This window comes from Phaethon aethereus, assembly GCF_964289735.1.
Source record: "Phaethon aethereus genome assembly, chromosome: 3".
Lineage (NCBI taxonomy): Eukaryota > Metazoa > Chordata > Aves > Phaethontiformes > Phaethontidae > Phaethon > Phaethon aethereus.
The window spans coordinates 89487082-89509515 of NC_138576.1; the positions used below are offsets into that span (position 1 = coordinate 89487082).

A 22434-nucleotide genomic window follows, 5' to 3' on the forward strand; every position below is an offset into this window, starting at 1 on the left:
AATAAGCCAGGAATTAATTTCTTCAGTGTTTATTGGGCAGAAAATTCAGTGCTGCTCTGAATCAAGAACAGATTGCCAAAGAAGTCATTCATGAGTGTGTGCGTGTGTTTATGAAAGCGAGCTTTCTACCTTGAGCTTTTTCTTGCTAGTGAGCTTCTCTCCTGAGGTTAGGATCTCTGGAAACTGAGGATTGCTTTATAGCGAATTTGAACACAGGTTTGTATCTTGAATTTTACTTCAGAGATGGATACATTTCATATGTTTCTATGCACCCAGTTCATTACTCAGTCATTGATGTTAACTAGATTTTGGGGATGTTCACTACCTCTAGAGCAAAGGATGTTTCACATCTTTCATAAATGCTAACTTCCATTTGTGCAGTAATTTCAGTTGTGAGTCCTCAGTTAGGAGCTTTAGAAACATTAATGAGCTTGGCTGTAAAATGCCCTTACGTAAATATAATTAACCTCATACTGCATGATGGCAAGTCTTATGCACAGAGTGACTCTTTAATTGGAATAAGGAGAGAATCTAGCCTGGCTGACACCTGTGGTTTAACTGCAGAGCCATCTTTTTCCTATGAAGTAGAGAATTTAAATCATGACTTATCTCCAGCTCCTGCTGTATACCATCAGAAAGCAGTGAAAGATGAGGTTAATGGATGCCTTGCTTTTATGAGAGGGGAGAAAAAAAATGGGGCCTTGGGAGGGACATCTGTCTTGTTCCATGTGCACTTAAAAGGTTTTTATTGAGGCATGAAAGGTTGCGTTGTTCCATGCTTTGTCTTTTTGTTGCTTATCCAGGCAGTGATGTGCTGCCAACAATTCAGTAAAGGAATTTCTCAAAATATATCCTATTAACTAATCTTAAACCTCATGTATATGGTATGTTGGTACTCACAGAAGGGAAGGGAAAGAGAATTGAGGAGTCTATTCTTCTTTTCCCCCTTAAATCCAGAAACAGTATTTAGTGAGAGAGACAGTGACACTGAAGAAGCAGTTTTATGTCAACTGTACTTGCCAGGCATATGTTATTGTGGGGGGAAAAAAAAGTGGAAAAAAAAGGAGCCTGCTTTTTTAATGTTCAAAGTGTGATTGTCAACTATGTCTTTTGAACTGGGATGGGGAAAAAAATGAAATTCTCTAAGAGCTTTGGAAATGTATCTTCTATGAGTATTTTTCCTTAAATGCTTGATATATCCTGGGTGTATTTACTCAAGTTTGTGTATGTGTGAAGTTCAATGAGCAATGTCAGAGGAGAAAGGGATAATTTGGTACTGTGGCTGGAGATGGAAGTAAATAAGGTGGTAAGATTACCTCCAAAGCCCACTCTTCACTTTGGTATAATAGTTTTAAATGATTTCTACACTCTCCAATCTGAGGCAAAAGAAAGAAATGCAGTAGAACTGACTCAAAGTCAGTGGTCTCTGGGTATATTGTTTATTTGGACTTCTTTCTGCACACTACTTTATGTACATGCATTGATCTCTGGGAATAAATGAGGATTTATTAGTCAAATACTGTGGGCATGTGTCTAATGAGGTATCAGCCTGTGGATTGACCCAGATGTACAAATTTGTGCTGTATGAACAATTCTCTGATAAGTACTGGACACAAAAAAGCCTGGCCCAGAATTTGGCATAGCCCAAATTTGGTGCATCTTTGCCCTTTATCTCCACTGACTGCATTACCAAAGGGATAATCCCATAATTAAATATCAAGTTCTAGTTTGTTATCCTGGTCCTGCTTTGGTATAAGGAAAAGGTAGCAACAGAGTGACTTGAACTCGTTCAAGCAAAACTTGATGTTCAGCTTGAGGTTATGAGTGTTGCAGTATCACTAGGTACTTCTGTGGCCTTTTACCTGTATAACATTGAGTGATGTTGCAGGCTTTCCAGATAAGGAACAGTAGAATGTTTGAAATTCAGGGAAATATTTCAGCTTTCATTTCTTCTGGAGACATTTCACTGTTGAAAAATCCCACGTTGGACAAAGTAAGCAAGTTCTAAAACTGGAAACCAGTTCTAGATTAGGAGATCCTGGTATGTGGCTGAAGTCAGTTCTTATTTTGTCTTGTCTATGTCTTGTGTTACGTAAAACAAGGTATGTTCTCATTTTGGTATCCTTGTAATACACTGTCAGCTAAGGAGTGTCCCTGCTGAGGCAAACAGTAAATCGGTGGAGCTCAAGTATGTGTGTTTGGGAGTTTAGTTTGAGAGAGTTCAAGCTGAGAAACATATTTTTGCCCAGGAAGTGTGCCAGCATGGCTAGGGAAACCAGGCGGTGGTGCTGGACCCTCAGGATCAAGAGGGTGCTTAACAAGACCAACATGCCCTATTATGAGTGTCCACCCAGGGTAGCTCTGGGAGGGCTCTCTGACATGGCTGTTTACACCGGAAAGTTCCTTTTCACAGGTAATACACCAACATCAACGTCAAGAGTAGCTCCCTGTTTTCTGCAACAAAACAAGCTGTGCGAATGAACAGGAAGGATTGCTGCTGCCTCTCCAGCAGGCTCTGGTGGTCAGTACCATGCAGGTGTTTCACAGTTTCAGCAGTGGACCACCCCTGTAGTACTTGGACTCTTGTGTAAGACACATGATAATAGCAGTACTGCTGAAAAGCCTACATTTATATAGAAACAACCCCATTATGCACTTGTCCAGAGTGTATGCAATTCCTAAAATTAATATTATTGATCTCTCCTCTCTCTCTGTCCTATGGTTAGTGTGGTACTCCACAAATACAGAATTTGTAAATATGTTTGATTATTTCCAGCTTCTTACTCAATTCCTTTGTATTTTACTATAAGAAAGCTTGACCTAAATACAGGCTTTATAAGATCTTCATTCCCATTTATTAAAAAGCATTAACATTCCATTTGCTGACTAATACCTATTTCTCTCTGAGTGCATAGGTGGAATAGGGGGTATGGTTTATATTTATATCTTTCTGAAAGAATCTCATGTCTCTTTGGTAAGTCAGGGAGTATTTGATTCTTTTGGAGTGCTTGTATTTTAAGAACTAGTTATTCAAAAGCTCATGTACTGAGCATCTAATCAGCTTTTGAGGAAGCTTGAGAGTAATACCTTTCAGGAAATGTCCGCAATCAGTTTGAGGCTTTTTATTCCTCTGTTTGCTCTGTGCTGTTCACATTAAAAGGACTTGTGGATATAGGCATGGATGACCTGAAAGTCTCTGTAATCTCAGAAACCATTTAGTTACTGCTTTCATGCCCATGTCATGATAGATATTTTCTGGATGTCCCAAACAGAGAGACACACAAATCCTTTCCTGTTTTGCAGTTGGCTGAAATGCCTCTCGAGCGTCACCATCTTGCCACTGCAGGGGATCTGACACCAACAGAAATGTGTCGGAACTGGCTGTGGAAATTCATATTTGGAGCTGCAAATCTTTATTTGGCAGAAGATGGGGAGGTTATGATTGCAATTGAGATTGCAGTTGAGATAAATAAACTCATCAACTTCTTAACTGCTGTCAGGTTGCTATGGAAGTGAGTGTCACGTTCTGGTGACACTGTCAGCAATGGCAACTGATTAATGATGGTCCATCCCTGATTTCAGGTGTATGAATTCCATGGACTAGGATGAGGTTAGGTTTATAAGTGGACTCTGTTCTGAAGGGAGAGCTTTTTAAATCTATCTGCTTAGCAGTTCCCAACGTGATGATGAAATTGGTTTCAGGATAATTCGAGGAGACAGGGGAGAATCTTGTGCTAGTTCACTGCAAATATAAATAGCTGAGTTAGCAAAAATAGTGGAAAACTTGATGAAATTATAATTTAGTGAATTCAAGTGTATCGGAATGCCCCAAGTTGACGTACATGGGTTAGCAGAATACTGAAGAACAAATGTCTGTTTGCCTGCATGCTGGAAATATAGGGAGGTATCCTGGCAGCCAGCCTAAATTCTTGTGTTTTAACAGTAGTATGAGATGATTTAAGTCCAGGATTTCAGATACAGCCTTCTGAGAGCACTGCCCATTCAATGTAGTGAATCAGTAAATTAGAAAGGCTCAGTGTGTGACTAATGTAATAGGGGCACTTTCAGCAATATTACCTGTTCCTCAGAAAACAGAGTGGCTAGTTTAGCATTCCCGTTCTTGAAGTATTACAGTTGTTTGACCTAAAAATATGTAAAATAAGGATAAACTTTTAGATTATCTTCTTAGCCATAGTAGAATGGGTAACAGTTCTCTGTAAAAGAAACAGAGATGGCTTGATAGTTAGTCTAAAAAAATGTTGCCATATCTCATGTCTTTTCCCCTCACAAATAGAAATCACAGTTCTTTAACTTTGCCTTCAACTGAAATGTTTAACAGCTGAAATAAAGCAAGCCTAAGTAGAAAAAGAACTACAGGATGATCTCGAGTACTTTTCTTGATGTGCCTCAAAAAGATATTCTGTTGTTACTGTGGTGATAAGGATAGGCATGAGAACTCAAATTGAACAGGTGTGAGACTGATTCTTGCAAACTTTTTTTTGAGGGGAAAGAAGCAGTGCCTTGGACAATTGCTAACAATAATTTTATGTATATGTTGCAATTTTGTGACATGCATTGGTGAAGAAAAGCTCTTTATGGTTGAAATGAGGGAAGGAGGAAAGGGAAGTCGTTAGGAATTGCATGAAGTACAATAGATGACATCACACCATTGTGAATTCATGCAGAAGTAATAGTCAAGAAATGGAAATAAAAGTTTTGAGGAGGTGCTTTAATAGGGCTGACCCAGCTTTCTCTGAAGTCAATAACTATCTTTCAGTTAATTTGAGGAGAGCTAGGTCAAGTCTGGTTGAACTCTGTTTCTTCTCCCAGACAATGAAAGGCTGAGATGAGGCTTCGTAACAGGGGAAAAATTGTTAAATGGGCCATCAGAAGAATGAAATCATGGGATGTTTGAAACCTTTTAAGAAAACCAATGAAAGTGAGTGGTAATGATAAATAGTCTAGGATCCCAATGGACTCCTTCCTATGCCGTGTGTTGGCTTTTATGGAGAAAGGTCAACAAAAATACTTAATACACTGATGCTATGTTATTTTAAAATAAGGCAAACAAATGTATTTTCTTTTCCTGAAGATATAGATAAATATTTTGCACATACCTAAACTGTTTCTCTTTTACCCTGAGGTAAAACTGAGTAAGAGTTATGGTTTACTCTTTCTTTTCCATGTGGATGGAAAGCCATAGACATTATTGACATTTCTAGTGATGGGATGCATTTATCCTATTAGTTTTAATGCAGACGAGGTTAGAGAGCCAAAGGATTGCAGATTAGCATGACAGAAACAATAAACTTGTTCACAGAGCAGCAAAGTTGTAGTGAATGAAATGCCTCTCTTTCTCCATCTGCAACCCAGACGCACTTCTGGATGAGGAGGGGTCAGCTAGTAAACTTTAGCTGATGACACTTTTGGTTTTTTTTCTGTCTTCAGATATCTCAGCTTATGACAGAGACTAGTCGAGAGGGCCTGACTGAAGCAGCATTGAACCGCTACAACGCAGATAAACCCTCATTGTACAGCTTCCCTGCTTCCCAGAGCACCTACGTTGCCAGTGAAGTTTCCACAGGCACCTCAGTGGCAGCATCTTTTTTTGCCAGGTGAGTGAGATTTCTCAGATTTTTCTTCTCTGGAAACATAATTTCTTTCAAAGGAGATGATTCTGTAGTGAAGAAGTGGGGTTGACAGACTACAGCACGTGTCAAAATGTGGCTATAAATAGAGATCTACCAGAAACTTGCTGAATTACCATGAAAAAGTTGTTTAATCCACCTGTATGCATTTGTCTGTAAGATGGGGATGATACTTCTACCCCCTTCTGTAAAATATCTCTTTAACTCTTGATTTGAATTAAAATGTGATTGTGCTCCCAGAATAATACCCGATTTAGTGAATTTTTAGAGGGGTGTATCCCTGAACGAGAAGGACCTATCCAAGTAATTTTCTGAGGTAGGCAACTAATTGTAGAGCTAACTGGACATGGAGAGTTCTATTTGACAGGCAACCTTCAGGCTTCTTTCTTGAATTTTATTTTCATCTAGGGAAATTATCAAGATTTCCACTTTCAGACTGAAAAGTTAAGGTTTCTGATTTCAGTTCCTGTCTCTGTCATGATGTTGAATTGACCTGAGGTTCTAAACTCAGCCTTGGAACACCCTTTCTGTTGAATACTCAGTGAATGTTTCAAAAAATCTCAATGAGATAAAGTTTCATTAAAAAAGTCTTATTGCTATCTTTATTAATTTGCTAGTAAAAATGGTTTGTTAGGTGGGCATAGCAGCTAATAAGTGAAATATCCATTATCAAAATGGAAATATTTTTCTGTGCAGAAATATGCTTTGCAGAACATAATCTTTTTAACCCACTTGAATTCATATGTAACTGAAGAAGTTGAAATAATCATTGTCTTTTAATGCTGTTCAATGATTAGAAGATTGACTTGGGAAGAGTTGTGGAAGTAATGAAATAACAAGAGAATAAGCTATTTTTATGGCACTTCTGATCCGATCTAGTGAGAGATCTGAATTTCAAAACATGGAGTGAACTTCTGAGAGAATGCTTCAGGCATATTCAGATTAACTTTCTACCCTTTAGAGCGCCAACTATTAGTAATTCCACATGATTCTATTTTATTTTAAAGGTAAATGGAAAACTTACAAAATTGTTGGACTCTGTAAATCTGGAAAGAAGATTTTCCCCTCTTATTTTTCCTCACAAACATGAGGACTGCATATGTTCAACAGTGTGACACAATAAGTGAATCACGTAAGAGGATTAAGAGTAGCATTTTAGAAGACCCAGTGAACATTGTTTGGGGCAGCTTTGCCATTTTTTCTTTACCGATGTGATGCTGCCGTAGCAAATGTGAATGATGACAGTGGTCTTGATTTGCTGCCCTTTTCTGTTTAACTGCAGGCAGTTTAAATTAAAATTGCTGAATGTAGTCATATGGTAATATCTAACCAGAGTGCAGATTGGGATTAGCACATACTTTAGCATGAACTGATTTATGAAGAAGGCTTAACTCATTTGTTCTTCATTGTTTCAATGTTTTATGCTGAGAGAATTCATTTGCTCTTAATATACTCTGCTGAAATGCAGGAAACTAATTAAATTTACTCAAAATCCCTAGTGTAAATCACAGCGTTTTAAGTAGAACTCTGTTAGTTTCCAGCTGATGGTGTGAATTCTTGGGTATGCTTGGCCCAGCATCTTATGTTTAGGCTGTTTATTTTTAAACTGTACTTAGCAAGACAAAAATGCGTGGTTTAGTTTTGGGGTATTGCATAATTAGATTAATATCACTTGTATAAGTCAGTTTTGTTCTGGACTTCAAGTTATATCATCTGCTGACAGTCCCAAGCACCAAATCAAAGTCAGTAGCTTGACCTTTTAATAAGAAAACCATATCTTTTTTTCAAAATGTGTATCTCATTAATTTTTGTTTTGCATCTTATGTGTCTGTTTGCATTTTTGTAAAGTTAGGGTAAGAAGCACAAGAACCCACATGTATGTGTATTATAAAATATGAAGTAGAAGGCAGTGGTTGTCAAACTCATTAACATGGTGCTTTGTTTACAATATGAAACGATCATTCATAGGAGGCATGAGAATTCAAAACTTTTGCTTTTTCTGATTGTAAGTGGCACATGAAGTAGCAACTGGGGTTTTTTTTGGAAAGTGTGTTACATACGATGTTTTCACAGTCAGTAAATAAGAAGTTATTACACAGCCAGGGAAATTTGCTAATGTGAAGCTGAAGTTGGAAATAGAAGAGTAGAAAATATTCTTCTGAAATTTGAATAATGTCCCACCGTATTTCACTCTAAGTTCCCTAACAAGCAAAGCAAACCTCAGATGAGGCTCAGATATAAAAGTCATCCATCATCAGGAAAAAAACCCAATTAACTAAAATGCTGTAGTGTGGAAGAAATGTCAAGGCATCCATGTGAACTTTTGGTTGTAATTACTTGAGAAACATCAGAAGTATAATACTGGAAGCTCATAATTTTTCTCTTCTCGGGCACTACTAGTCCGACAGTGATACTCACTGACTGGCCTACAGCTGACATCAAGCCATGGAGAAATGTCTGAAGGCCGCAATCTTCTAAGAAGCCCAGAGACTTATCAGTTATCTTAATACTTAACTGTCATGTTTCATGATTTATAACTGACAGATTTCCAAGCCAACTAAAAGGCTTTGGGATATCACTGCAAGAGAACTTATGATATGTCAGGATTCCCATGGGACAGTATATGAATGTTTTAAAGGACCAAACATTGAAACCTGGCCAGATTGTTCTGCTGGAAGGCTTATGAATATTAGATTATACAGGTATGAATAATGAATTTCTAACGGTGATTCTGATACAGAAACTGAATTCAATCAATTGCACTTTTAATGACAAGCACACAATTTGCCCTTCTGTTCAGGGCTATCACTCATTTTTGTCTCAGGTATCCTCCAATCCGTGCTAATTTATAGCATCATCTTGCTTCTTACTAGTACACACTTGTGATGAAAATAATTCATTCAGTGAATGTGAAATAGTGGTAAGATTCTGTACACAAAAAGAATCATCTGAGAGCACTTTAGGATTTATACATGAGTTAACTTTTGCCTCCAGTTTGGATCTTTGTCATAAGAAGCTCTGCATTTTTTGTCCATCGCAGGCTAAGGTGTATTAGCCTCTTGCCTTGTGTCCTGCAAACACAGTGTAGGAGTGTGCCACCTCCAGTTAAGGGAGAAGTATATGCTGGTGCTGATGCTGCCAAAGAACTGAGGGAAGGACCTTCTGTCGCTTGTCTCCCTGGTGTCTCTGTGAAGCTCTAGCAGGTCAAGGGGCATCGTACTGAACCTTCTTCCTATCTATGCTGGTTTCTACATGGAGAAAATTTCTGGGACTCTCGACTTCAGCTTTGGCCTGACTACTCCATAAATAAATCTGCCCTTCTGAATGAAACTTCTCTATCATGACTGGGCATAGAATTTAAGTACTCTCTCAAAGGATGATAGCACGGTGCAGGAGCTAGAAGTCAAAACTGGACCAGAGCCTTTCAGTTGTCCTTAAAATATCTAAAGACTTTGAGGGATGTTGGTACTGTTCCTCATTTGCCCTGTCACAGTAAGCTTGCTTTCTCTGAAAGCAAAAACTTCTATTGCTTTAGGAGAAACATAGAAGCCCATTTCTTTTTGGACTCAAAAAAAAAAGGTAAAAATTTTTGAGGAGGAGGTATTTTTAAATGGTAGTCTTGAAAGTTGTTTCCTGTTGCTGGTCAGGAAGTGTAACAGTGTATCTTGAACAAAAGCCCGCCTCATCTGAAATCATATGCAGTCTTATTTGGATTAATTGAGCCTAATGGGAATATAGATAATCTTAAAAAAAAGGTAGCCTGAAATATCTGTTCTAGGGATCATTTTCCATGTCCTTATACAGTTTAAACACTAGGCAGGGCCACACAATGCTACTGTTGTAGATATAGCAAGGCATGTTTTTCAAATGAAATGCAGAAATGTCCAGAATTGTAAAAAACTCATTATTCTGAGACAAAATAAGAATAGAAAACCTTTGCTTCATGTATAAGTGACATGCAGCTACTCAGCAGGGCATAAGCTCTAGTTACAGTTACCTACATTCTTGGAAAAACTGCTGGTGACCCTTTCCACACTCGTTCCCCATCCCTGTGTGGTTTGGCAGCTGGGGGAGGAGGAGAGGCAGTGCCTTACTGCAAAGGGATGCTGTAAATCTTATGTACAAAATGGTGCTGAATGCTCCACAGATTTCCCTTCTACTCCTGAGAATCCTTTTTGAATATTTTTAAAAATTCTGGTACATAATGCATGAACTACAAAGCTTATATGAGGACACTATTTATGGGACCTTCTTGTTAAAAACTGCTGTGCTGTTTTGATGACTTAGCACTCCAAAGACCCCAGAACCTTGAATCTCCTGCCTTGCTGTTTTTTGCACACATGTGATAAACTGTCAGCTTGTCACGCAACTTTTTTTGATGTTTGCTGTTTTTCCTTTTGGGTACAATATTATGTGACTTTTGTTGAAACTTAAAGTAAGGAGCTAGTCTGCACAATCTTTCTGCTTACAGGGAAAATTTTTCAAGCCCAAAGGCTCCAGTAACACCAGGTCTTTTCCTTAAAGATCGTGTATTGTTTTAAATTAATCGTACCATTTTAAGGTCCTGGCTTGAATTTTGTGGAGCTTGGGGGAGGAAGTTCAGAAAAATGAACTTTTCCTGGCATTGCAACAGAGGGTTTATTGGCAGAACCACGTAAAGAACAGAGGCAGCAGCTAGTAGAGAAGGAAATGGGTTGGAGTGGGTATTCCTGTACCACAGAGCCTTACCTTTGGCTTGGGAAGTTCCATGGGAGAAACATTTGATGTGTGGTTGAAGCATTACAATAGCAGATGTGGAGCCAGGTCAGGAATCTCTTGGTGCTGCTGTAACTTGTGCAGGTGCACAGCAGGCTGTGTAGGCACACCCAGGGTGGTGGTGCTGTCGAGGCCCGAGACGTCTTTCAGGACAGTGCCTGTGAGCGCTGCCAGAGCGCGAAAGCTGCTTGTCCCATGCTCTGCCTTTCGGAAGAAAGTTCCGCTGAAGTTTTGAACATTTTAAAATAACATGCATATATATTTTTTTCATATATATATAATATATATTTATATATTATTATATAAAAAATATGCAGATAACTCTGATGACAGTGTTTCTTCATGCTGAAGAATGGTGGACCCTACTGCTCTTCCAAGTCATGCAGTGGTTCCCTGGGTTAAGCACTGCTTGGGAAGTCCTAGGTGTCAAATAGTGCTGACTTCAATGTCCCTAAGAGAAAATTATGTTCTGAGACTTCGGTGAAAACATGTTTTTGTTTCTAGCTGTCTAAACTATGCAAAACCTAACAGGATTTTCTTTCATTAGTTGAACAAACTAAATGTAGCGGTTAAATTGTGGTCAGTCTCTCAGATGTTTTGAAGAACTATATATTAAAAACTCTTTTCCCTCGTCCTCATCATATAGTGCATAAGAAATACATAAAAAGAAGAATGTTAATATTAAAGATCCATAGACTGTCTTTCAGTAGGAATGTTGGCAGCAACTTTTAAAACATCTGTAAATCATTTTCACAAATATTTCTACCTTCAAAGCCTGTCTTGGGGCTGACTAGTAGGGGAAATTTCAATCACAATGATCTCAGTCAACCTGAAAGACCATGAAACAAATATTTAAAATTGGCACCTAAGTTTGAGCGCACAACTTCAGAGGCTGATTTTTCTTACTTGCTTAACATTCATCAGAAATGTAGGAGATCTATGTTCATAGTAACTGCTTTTCTGTGTTCCCCGTTGCTGTGATAGCCCTGACTAACAAGCCGTTTCTACTTCCTGTTAATGGTGTTATTTCACGTGCATAAATTAAATGCCGATCAAAAGGGAATCTTGACTCTCCTGAAGCCAAAGGTGGCTGGCAGTTGGGGCATAAAGAATACTCTTTTTTTATGGTTCCATGTAAACAAAATTTACAGGAAAGACTCAGAGAGCTATATGCAGGAATAGCCAGTGTCTAGTAGTAGAGGCATGATCTGATACGCGGTAAAAAAATTAGGAATTAAGTGCCACATCTGGACAACAGAAAGCAAAGTTATTTGAATGATCTCTAATTTTGCATGGTAGTTCTATCCTCGGTCCCGAACAATTTCCAGTGACGACTTTTTCAAAGCTGGCACATTCCCCATGGCACTTTTGTTTGAATCAGTTCATATCTTGTGATTACAAAAAAAGTTTAGCAATAAGATTCCAGATTACGTCCAGTTCTGATAGGAAGTGTGTAGGGTACATGTCCAAAACCATGCTGTCTGAATCTTTGGATACTTGCATGCTGCCGTAATTTAAACAAAAAATTAAGAAAATGTATGCACTTTCAGACGTGGGTTGGAAATCTAGTTGTGATATGTTTAATTTGTCATTGGGCTGTAAACAGAAATAATTTGAACTTTCATGCCAATTAGATCCACTATATGTTGGCTGCAGATTCATAACTTTCATTCACAGCTTAAAATACAGATAATGGACCTTGATTTTTAAACAGTATTTTGAGAGTGATCCATAGAGCTATAAAAAGAAATAAGCTGAAATTACCCTTAGATTATCATAGAATACTAGCAGGGGTGTGCCATCTGCTTAGCCTCAAAGCACGTAACTGAGAAAAAGGATGTAAAACTTCCTCACGTTTTTCTGATTCCTGTAAGAATTTGTGGTGTTTATGTGCAACTTTTTGTTTCTTTAAATGTGTCAATGCTTTCCATAATTTTAATTTTTACTTTTTTATGTACACAAGTGAACTTGCACCTAGAATTCATTTGCCCTAGTAATTTTTATATGATTAGTTATGTTAAATTTTTAATTTAAAGAAATTAATCTGGGAAGACAATAGATTTATATGTGCTTTTCTCCCCTTTTTTCTGTCTGCTTATTTTCTCAACTACAACTCCATGAAAATGTATGGTAAGCAGGGACTCCATTAGCTAGTAAGCAAACACTGTCCATCTCTCTCAGATCCTAGAGTCAGTAACTGATTATATTACAATGAAAAGGGCCAGTAATGCAAACACCTACTTAATCTACTTCATGCAACGTGCATGCTTTGTAGAAGCTCTAAGTGATATGTAGCCTCTGTTTAAGCAGAAGGAGGTGACCAAGACACTTCCTGTCTTCAGTAGTTGGCAATGGCCTTTGAACAATGTTTCTGAGATGTTACCTTAGCTTAAAGTTTGCTTTCTGTGTTTATACCTCACTGGTTGCTGCTATTACAGATAAAAAGTTTGAGACCTGGAAATGACTGTGCTGGCCCCATTCTTGCTGTGACTCTCATGTCTTGGATGTTGTGTATCAATAAATGCTTTGCATCGCTAGGCAGAATATTGGATGCTGATGATATGGCACGGAGGCACTCATTATTTCAGTGGTTTGCTAAGGAAGGAGGCGATTTTTCATGGATTTTTATTCCTAATTTTCCTGGATGAATTCAGGCATTCAGTATGAAAGTACCTAGGTGTATGGAAGCTGAACTCCTCCTGCTCTCCATACACTGTGCTAAAACAGAGGCAACTTCTTTTCTACTTCTTGCCACACCTTGTGATTTCCTGCCGATTTCAACAGATTGCAAAGGGGGAGGCTAACTAAGGATAGGTTTGGCCTTCTAATTTCTATGAGGGCTTTTGAGGTGCCAGAGTACTTGCTACTTGAACACCTGCTCCCTGCTGATTTAGAAAAAACTTAAAAGGAACTGAGGCTATTTCCTTCCCTCGGCACTGCCTTTCCCTGCACCTGACATGTACATTGAGAAAAATTGCTAGCAGAATATGCAGTAATCCCTCAGCACCTGTTACCAAAGACTCCCGGTGTTTAATCTTGCCTTTTACTCTTAGGGCAGTGGAAATAAAAATGGTCAGCATTAATCTTCTGGCTTCTACTATAGTTGTGACTGCCAACTATAGTATAGGCAACCTCATGTTGATTTACTGTTTTGCATATTTCTTGCTTCCCTTAAACCTTGACATAAGACTTCTGATTTATAGTGTCTCTATCTTGGCTTGCGGATAGAGAAAGATGAATTGATGTAGTTGCACTGTCTATAGCAGAAAATTATATGCACCACCAGTTGTTTTTTCCCTCTGTTTTTAACACCATCAAACTAACCTTCACTCACAGAGATCATAAATCCATAGTAACAAGACTTTTTCCTAAACACCTGGAAGTTCAAAGTGGCAAACTTTTTATTCTGATTACTGCTTTCCTGTTACAAGAAGTACTGTTACAGTGCTGCCCTGGCAGCCTTGAAATTCCAGCTGTGATTTACCCTGTCTGTAGAGTTCTCCACCACCTGCTCAAAGAGTCTGTGTTTTCTTAACCTTGAGAGTCATCTATTCAACGGCTAAATGGCTTTTAGAACCTCACCTCTGCTCACTGTGGATTGAACGTGATGTCCAGTCGTAGAGCTGCTGTCCACTGGCATATTTCAGTCAGACTATTAGTTTGGTCTCTTCTGAGTAACTCAAGTTCAGGATTACATGCATGCATTGCATGCAGGACAGGAGCTCCAGAACTTTCTATCACTCCTCTTGATTTGAAACTACTAGTTGCCTTTCAAGGAGACAGACTTGTTAAAAGATAAAATGAGAAATGAATGTGCACATTTAGGAAATAAGTAATTACAGGAACATTGCAGCTAACAGGGACAATTTTCCCTGTGAATGCATTTCTTGAGATTTCATGACTTTGGGGTGTAGCTTTATAGGTTTTCTTATGATTGAGGAATTCTAGAGGCTTTTTCCTCAAGTGTATTTTCTGTTGTTTAATAAAGAATTGGCAGCAATTTCCTCAGTCAGGGTGTTGACAGGGTCTGCCTCTTCCATTCAGCTGTCTATTCTCAGGAAATCAACAGAGAATTAATTTCTTTAAGATCTCTATTCTTTTGGTTAAAATTGGTCAATGGATTCAAATGCCCTTTTAGGGTATAGTCAGAGAGAGTCACATAGATTGTATATTAGTCATCCTAATTTCTTTGAATAACCAGGCTAAAAACTACTGCTGATAACCAGTGAGGCAATCTTTGGTTTTATTATCCCAACAGTCATGAGAGAAAGGAAGCAAGCTAGTTACTCTGTTGCAAGAATTACAGCAATAATCTCTTTGAATATAAGAAAGAATGCTGAATAAGGGAAAACTGTGGAAATCTACGCAAAGACAGAAAAGACAATATTGGCAGACATTATTTCTGTTTCTTTTCTGAATACCTCTTTGTTTGTAAATACAGGGAGAAATCAGTCAGTCTTTCATTAGAAAGGAAAAAGTGCATAGAGAGAAAGTGGACGGGATTGTGTCTCTTGTTCAAGCCATCTGTAAGCAAGGTGAGTTACTAACCTGTCCAGGACGGAGCATATCAACACAGTATAAAAGTTCAAAGTTGCCTATTTCTGCTTTTGCTTTTTAGTACTGGAAGAGAAACAAATTAATGTGAATCTAAGCTTTCTCATTGCAATAGCTATTCCTTTTCCAGCTTTCCTCTTTCACCATGTTTGTCCCTTCCCTCAGCAGCATGAACCTTTTTTTAAGACAGAACTACTTTAATTCAGCTATATGATGTTGTGGAAGTATCTGACCAGTTGTGCAAGGTGAAAGACGTCTGAGTTATGTCCAACTATATATTTCTAAAATGTGCGAGATAGCACTGTTCAGAGATTCCCAAGGGCCCCATGGCCTGAAGTTCTGGTCATTTAATTAGCCTTGGACTTCCAGTCTGAACCTTACTTATTCTGATTTATCTTGGTTGTCTCCATAGGACACTACACAATAGGGTGTGTGTTCCAACTATTACCTGTCACGAGTGAGACACAAACCGTCATGAGATAAAAGATAATTTTTTGGATCTTTGAGTTGTAAGAGTCTTTAGGTTTCACATACTCAGATTCTTGGTTGCTTTTTTTCTTTTTGTCTCTGCATGCATGAAGGTCAGAAGTGGACTTGTCTAATAAAAACTGAGGAAAATAATCCCATGATTCCACAAATTGAAGAGAAACCTTTTGTATTACAGAATTCATGAAATAGTGTTTAGAACTGATAGGAAGGAGGGTTACATATATCTTCTGAATCAAGATATGCATGGAAATGGGATTAGAAGGAAGGAAAACAAAATAAAACTCTGAAAAGGAAATGGAAGTATTTCATTAAGTCATGAAATTCTGGGAGCACCAGTGAGCTAATATGCCACTATTTAAGGGTTTATTGGAACAATCCAGGTCTCCAGAAACAATACTGGATATGACATTGATCCAGGGCAAACAGGAAAATACCTGTGATGGGATACAATTAAAAAGAAAAAAGATATTAAAATTTTGCAAATGAATTTAGGATCATGCAAAACCAATTTTGGTCATACTCACTTGAAATGTTTTTCCTGAGGTGATTACATGTTTAGTTAATAAAGTACAACCGATACAATACAATCTATGTGGATTTCACTGAGCTGTTTGGGTTAACACCCTGTGAATTTTTGATTAATACTTTACACCAACGCAAAACAAATTGAAAATGCATTAAATAGACTAAACTAGATGAAATTATGTATTATGTTAAATGATTCTACTCCTGTTGGGATTCTGCAGAGATACAGAACGCCATAGGGCACTAACTAGAAAAATATTGTTAAACCTTTCATATGGTGTTGGGAAGGTTCTTAGTAACGGGTTGCTTAGTCATCTGGGCCAACAATACGTGTTACATCAGCGTCAAATGTAATAGCATAAATCCAATAGTAAAGAATGTAGACTATGCTTAGAGAATGTGGCCTATGTACTCAGAAGTGCTAACTGGAAAGGATCTGTGTGTCATGGTTAATTAGTTGCATTTGAGCACACAGTGGGACACTGTGGCCAGGAAGGCTAATGCAGCTCTTTAATATCTGTAGGAATAAGAACGTATGAAGAGGGACTGGGAAGTTACTTCAACTCTGCTTTAGGAATAGGTATGGCCCCTGCTAGAATGCTCTGTCTAGTTCTGATGTCCACAGTCAAGAAAGATGCTGAAAAAATGGAGAAGCCTCAGAGGAGAGGAGAGACACTAAGATGATTAAAAGTTTGGAAAACATGCCTTCCAACAGCTTTGGAAATAGTTTAGTCAGTAGTTTATCAAACAGGTTTAGAGAGAGATGTGTTGACAGTGCACAGGGAACAGAAATGTGATACTAGAGAACTCCAGTCTAGCAGACAAAAGCATGTCAAGATGTAATGGCAGGAAGTTGAATCTAGACAAACTCGGAATCATAAAGGAAAAGGTAATGACCTACTGAAATGAACAAAAGTAGCAGAGAGTTCTCTTTCAGTGTATGTTTATTAAATTAAAATTGAAATTTGAACAAAAAAAGGCAGTTTGGGGCACTTTAAGAGATTTAATGTAGAGAAGACCCATTGCTTTTGCTGTGAGGGAAGTTACATTATAAAGTCATAATAGTCTCACTTAACAATCTGGGGAGACATACTCACGTGTGAAGGCGCAGCAGCAAGGAATAGTATTTCTGCTCTTCTTTCAGACAGCAATGCTGTGGCAAAGCACAAGAAAAAATTGCCTTGAAGAAAGGAGTAAACTATTTATTTTCTTAATTTAGCTAGGAGTGATTAACAAGTAAGTCTTTTAATTGACATGTTTATTTGTAGATGAACTTCAGAGGTTTGTTTGTTCATTTGTTTTTTAAACTGTCAATGTCTGGAATTTTCAATTTTGCTTCTTTATGCAACAAGATGTGGGAATCTGTTTTTTTTTTTTCATAGCTTCTCTGGGCACGCATCTGCTTTAGTGGTGCATTGTTTTCATGTTCCTTTGAGATTCCATCCGTTTCTTGTCTGTTTCAGAAAGTACATCAGTATATATCATTAAAAAAAAAAACCCAAACCTTCCTAAAGTTATAAATGCTTTACTTCTTTCTTTGCCTTTTGGGTTCAGGATGTCAGTCAGTAAAGGTGATGGGAGTTCATTCCTGACACAAGTAGATCAGTAAAAATCATATGAGTGGGAAAAGAGCATCCTAGTATTTTGACGTATAAATTAAGAGGAGAATTTAGCAGCTGAAGCTGAAAAAAAAAACATATTGTATCTGAAAGCAAAGGCTTTGGTGCAAATGCCTGTGCTTTAAAATTACTGAATTGATGAAACCAATGAAAAAAAAAACCCCAAAACAAAACCAAAACCCAACCCCAAAAAATCCCATCTGTTCCACTTGATGGCTCATAAAATCTGAATAAAGTCCTTCAAGGGCTTTTTTAATAGGGAGGCAGTATTTTTTTTGTATGCATAGTTATGGTAGCATCTGGTTCCCATCTCTGGGAATTCAGAGAATCCACAGACACTGACATGCTGTCTGCTGCAGAGAAGCTCTACAACACAGATAAACGCTTCAGACAAGTGCGCAGTACGTAATGTAATTGTCTGCAAGCTGGAAAGATGTCGGGGGTTGCTGGGAGGAGGCAAAATCTGAATCAGTAAAGTTTGAGTAACATAAGCAATAGGAGCAGCCCTTGCATGAAATTTCCTTTGTTCACCTGTGAAGAGTGGACTGATAAGCTAGCAACACCTGAGTCAATAGGATTAATCAGAGAAGGTAAGCAAGGCATACCTAAGGCAAGAAGGGTTGATGGGTTTTCACAGAGGTTATATCCTTCACAGAGGATTCAAACAATGGGATTGGTAAACTAATTGTCAACAAATTTGAGCAGGAAATACAAAGGGCCATTTCTGAATAATCACATTGGATTTAGTGACTATTGAATGACAGAGGAAAGCAGAATTTGTCTCAATTATTTCTGGCTCATCACATTTGTCATTCTAATGCCTTATCCTTTCTATAAACAGGATTTGTTGTGTAAGAAGTAGTCACATTGTTATCTTATGTGAAATTATATTACATTCATGGTAAGAGTTTGTTACACATTATTGACATCTGGTACCACAAAATCTTGTGGTACCAGAAAAACAAAATCTTCAGGATGCCTTGAACATGGGCACAGACACAGTGCTGATTTTTGGGCTTATATTGTGCTCAGCACATTGTTTTTGCTTAATGAGTAGTGTGATAGAGCAAATAGAGAGGACATGTAAAAATTTTGCTTCTCTTATGGCTGGAGATAGACTCAACCTCAATAGAAGTCAAAACCAAAATGCATTTAAGTACAACTCTCTGCTTGAATGAAGCTTAACTTCATGCCAGGACACCTGCTTATACAGAAGAGGTGATAGCAGATATCCTTTGTGCCTTGGGGAGCCGCCATTGTACTGCATGTATATGCCTGACTTTTGCAGAATAACCTAGAGATTATTAATAACCTGGAGAAATGGGTTCTAGGCATCCCTGAACCGGAAAAGCGTGAAAAATGGTGGCTCGTGCAACCCAAAGGAATGTCTTTAAATAATACACAAGGGTGGAATAGGTCCTTGCTCCGGTAATGTCAGCTGAGGATGCTCCACTGCACAGGGAGGAGTGTGGGATCCACAGGGCCACTGGCAGCAAGTGAGAGGGAGCAAGTCCTTTCCTCGACCTGGAGAGCAGGGCTGGGCAGGTGCTGTAGCCGCCATCCTCTTCCTCCAGCAGCCACATCTAAAAGGAAAGAGAGGTGCCATCCATTATGTGTCATTCTGTGACTACACTTAGTAAGAAATTTGGCATTGTGACTCCTTTTTCCACACAGGTGCCTAGTTCTGTGCTACAAAAGCGCTGTGGTCTAGGAAAGAGACATTTTTCAGAAATGTCTGTCTTCAGCACTTCCTATGAGTCAATTTATGTGTTAGCAACATGCCAGGCTGGAGTGATGTTGAACCAAGTGCCTCAATCTTCCTATACTCTGTGTATAGAAATTAGCTACCTAACCTGAGGTTTTGACTTTCTTTAAACAGAGTTGCTAAGAAATTGCCATGCCTAAGGATGACCTATATCTAGGCTGAAGTTTACACCTGAATCTGAAGAGTATGTTCAGACTAAATGTTTCAGGTTTAATTTGCATTAAAAATAACAAGTACATTGTGAATACAAGAACCATATATTCCTAGAATAAAAATTTCAAAATTGCTGGCGACCAGGTTTCCAAAAGCACAGAGACAGGAATGATTCAGGAGCCTACGTTCTATTTTCAAAAAATTTTGAAGTGTTTACAAGCTTAAGTAAGTGTGGCTAGCACAAGATTCCTGCACATCTAGGTAACCTCTGAAATTGTACCTGTGAAGTGATTACAGCTTTTTCAGTACTTCCAGGAGGCAGATTTTGTAGCTATGTTTTGATTCGGATTTATCTCCAGTTCTGACATATAGCACTATTCTTGAGTTTTGAAAATTATGTTTATATTTAATTCCTAACAAATAACTACACTTAAATCCCAAACACATTATACAGTATGTTAGCTCCAAGGGACAATATCCTAAATGAAAACAGATCCTTTTCTTTTTCTTCATGCCAGCTCTTTGTTTAGCAGTACGGCAATTGCACACACGTATCCCAGATGTTCATGGAAACAAAATTCCTCTTTAATTTACAGCAGAATCTTGTTGTAGCCCTTGCTGGCTCTGTATTTGTCAAACACACAAATGTTTAAAGCCTTATACTCCAATATGCTACAGTAGTATTTTGTATGCCTCTTAAAAGCTAATGTTTGTAAAATCACAGAATAATTCAGATTGGAAGAAACATCTGGAGGTCATCTAGTCCAACCAGAGCAGTTACATCAGGCTGCTCAGGGCTGTGTCTCATGGAGCTTTGAATATCTCTGGATGGAGTTTCTGCAACTTGTGAGTCCCTGTTCCAGTGGTTGGCCATGCTCATGGTGCAAAAAATTTTCTTTATGTGTAATTTGAATTTCCCATGTTGCAATTTGTGTCTTTTGCTTGTCCTCTGTCCCTGTACATCTCCAAGTCTGGCCCTGTCTTCTCTTAACCCTCTCATCAGTTGTAGACAGCACTAAGAGCTCCCCTTCACCTACTCAAGGCTGAGTAAATCCAACTGTCTCAGCATCTCCTCATATGTTACACGCTCCAGCCCCTGACCATCCTGGTTGTTCATCTCAGTGGACAAAGAGATCAGTGTCTCACTGGTGAGAAGATCATGGAGATATGCCTTCAGTGAGATATTGTTCTAGAAATATAAACTGCTTATATAGGAAATCTGACTATTGTGCAATTCAGCTTTTGCTGGGACTGGTCTTGGAGATCACGCTCAAAAGCTGAAATTTAAGATTCAGGTTTTTAATCTCTAACACTAAAAATATTTTCCATTGCTTTTACCTGAGTTATACATAGTCAGGAGAATCTGAACTGATTATATATTTGGTAAGATGTGTGATTTCAGATTGTAGGTGTAGTAATTTCCATAGCTAATGTTTTCTCTGCTCTTCCCATAGTGAATATGTGTATTACTGTGGAACACCCATGGCAGGTCATTTGTATTTGCTTTGCAAAGTCTTTGGCTGGGAGTCAAACAGCATTGACAGCCCGAGCCTCTATTTCACATACTCAGGAATTGTTAAATATTGAAGTTTACTGGAAAAAGGCATCATCGCGGACAATGCCGATTTGGGCACCAGATGATTTTGTAGGCCACAAAAGGATTTTTCCTTGGAGAGCTTTTTTTTTGGGTGGGCTGGTGCTGTGGGCTAAGGGGGATGAAGGCCAAGGTCTGGTCAGGAGCTGGGGGGCTCCCCATGGGGTGCTCCCCGTGGGGGGTGGCTGGGCCAGGCAGCCAGGGCCTGTCCCACTGCCCAGCCAGGAGCGGCCGGGGGGCACCAGCGCAGCCCTGTGCGTTGGGCTTCTCCCTGGGGACAGGCTGAGGCCAGGCCGGGAGGTGGACCCACAGGTAAGCCTGGGTCAGTGGGGCCCTCTCCACAGGACAAGGCTGTGGGGAGCTTGGAGACTGGCCCTTGCTGTGGCATCGCTAAGGCAGGGACTGATGGCCCCAGGGGCTGACGTGGGGTCCTGGGCCATGGGCAGGTGGGGGGAGCTCCAAGGGGGCTGGGCAGGACCTGTAAGGCCTGTGGGTGCCCTCAGGGCCCTGACAGACCTCGAGTTGGGGCTGGGCTTAGGAGAAGGGCAAAGCCGGGACCTGCAGTGGGTGTGAGGCTGGAACAGGGGTGCAGAACAACAGTGCAAGCTGTGAAAAGGTTTCTCCCTTGTGAGCTTCATGTGGGTCACAGTGCTGGGGGAGCTAAAGCTTAGCCAAGGCCTAGGATTAGGGTTAGAAGGTGAAAGCCCATAGCTGTGGCTGGCATGGGGCTAAAAAGGGGCTGCAAAGTCACAGAGCAGTCTGCAAAAAGATTTCTCCCTCAGTGATTTGCAGACAAATTTGGCTGAGAATTTGATTAATACAGGGGAGGAATTGCTGCATTGCTTGCAAAAATTACCAGACTGTAAGCATCAATCAGATACTCAGAGCATGTCCCAATCCTGTGTCTGTAGCATATGAGAAACAGGCCAATAATTACCAAACCTGTCTGAACTGTAATTTTTGTTGGACTGCTCGGTTTGTTCAGCATTCTATTTTTACACTGGAACTAGTTTAATTTCAAACTGCTTTGACTCCCACTAAGGAGAGTCAGCAGAGATGTGAACACAGGAGTGACATTCATCTCCATGAACCTTTCTGCATTGGCAACTAACTAGTACTGCTCTAGTTTTCTTATTGCTTCAGCTACTAGTGAAAGGGGGAATAGAGAATAGTCAGGAAATTCAGCCCAGGCACAGTTCATTTTGCACACAAGCCACAGAAAAACAGCAGCAAGTGCTAATTATGGTTTTTAAGTTGAGCATTTCCTCTTTATGTGTCTGTTTGTAAACAGCAGATTCCCTCCACGCCCACATAGTTGGAGACACGAAGATG

The 22434-nt window shown here is 39.2% G+C and overlaps 1 protein-coding gene across 1 annotated transcript in view; it reads left to right on the forward strand.

Moving 5' to 3' along the window:
• Positions 1–22434, forward strand: part of KIF26B (kinesin family member 26B) — a 298661-nt gene that overhangs the window by 120142 nt on the left and 156085 nt on the right. The window contains exon 4 of the mRNA XM_081998397.1: positions 5449–5615. Within this exon, the coding sequence (XP_081854523.1) occupies positions 5449–5615 (167 nt within the window). The remainder of the gene's footprint in view (positions 1–5448; positions 5616–22434) is intronic.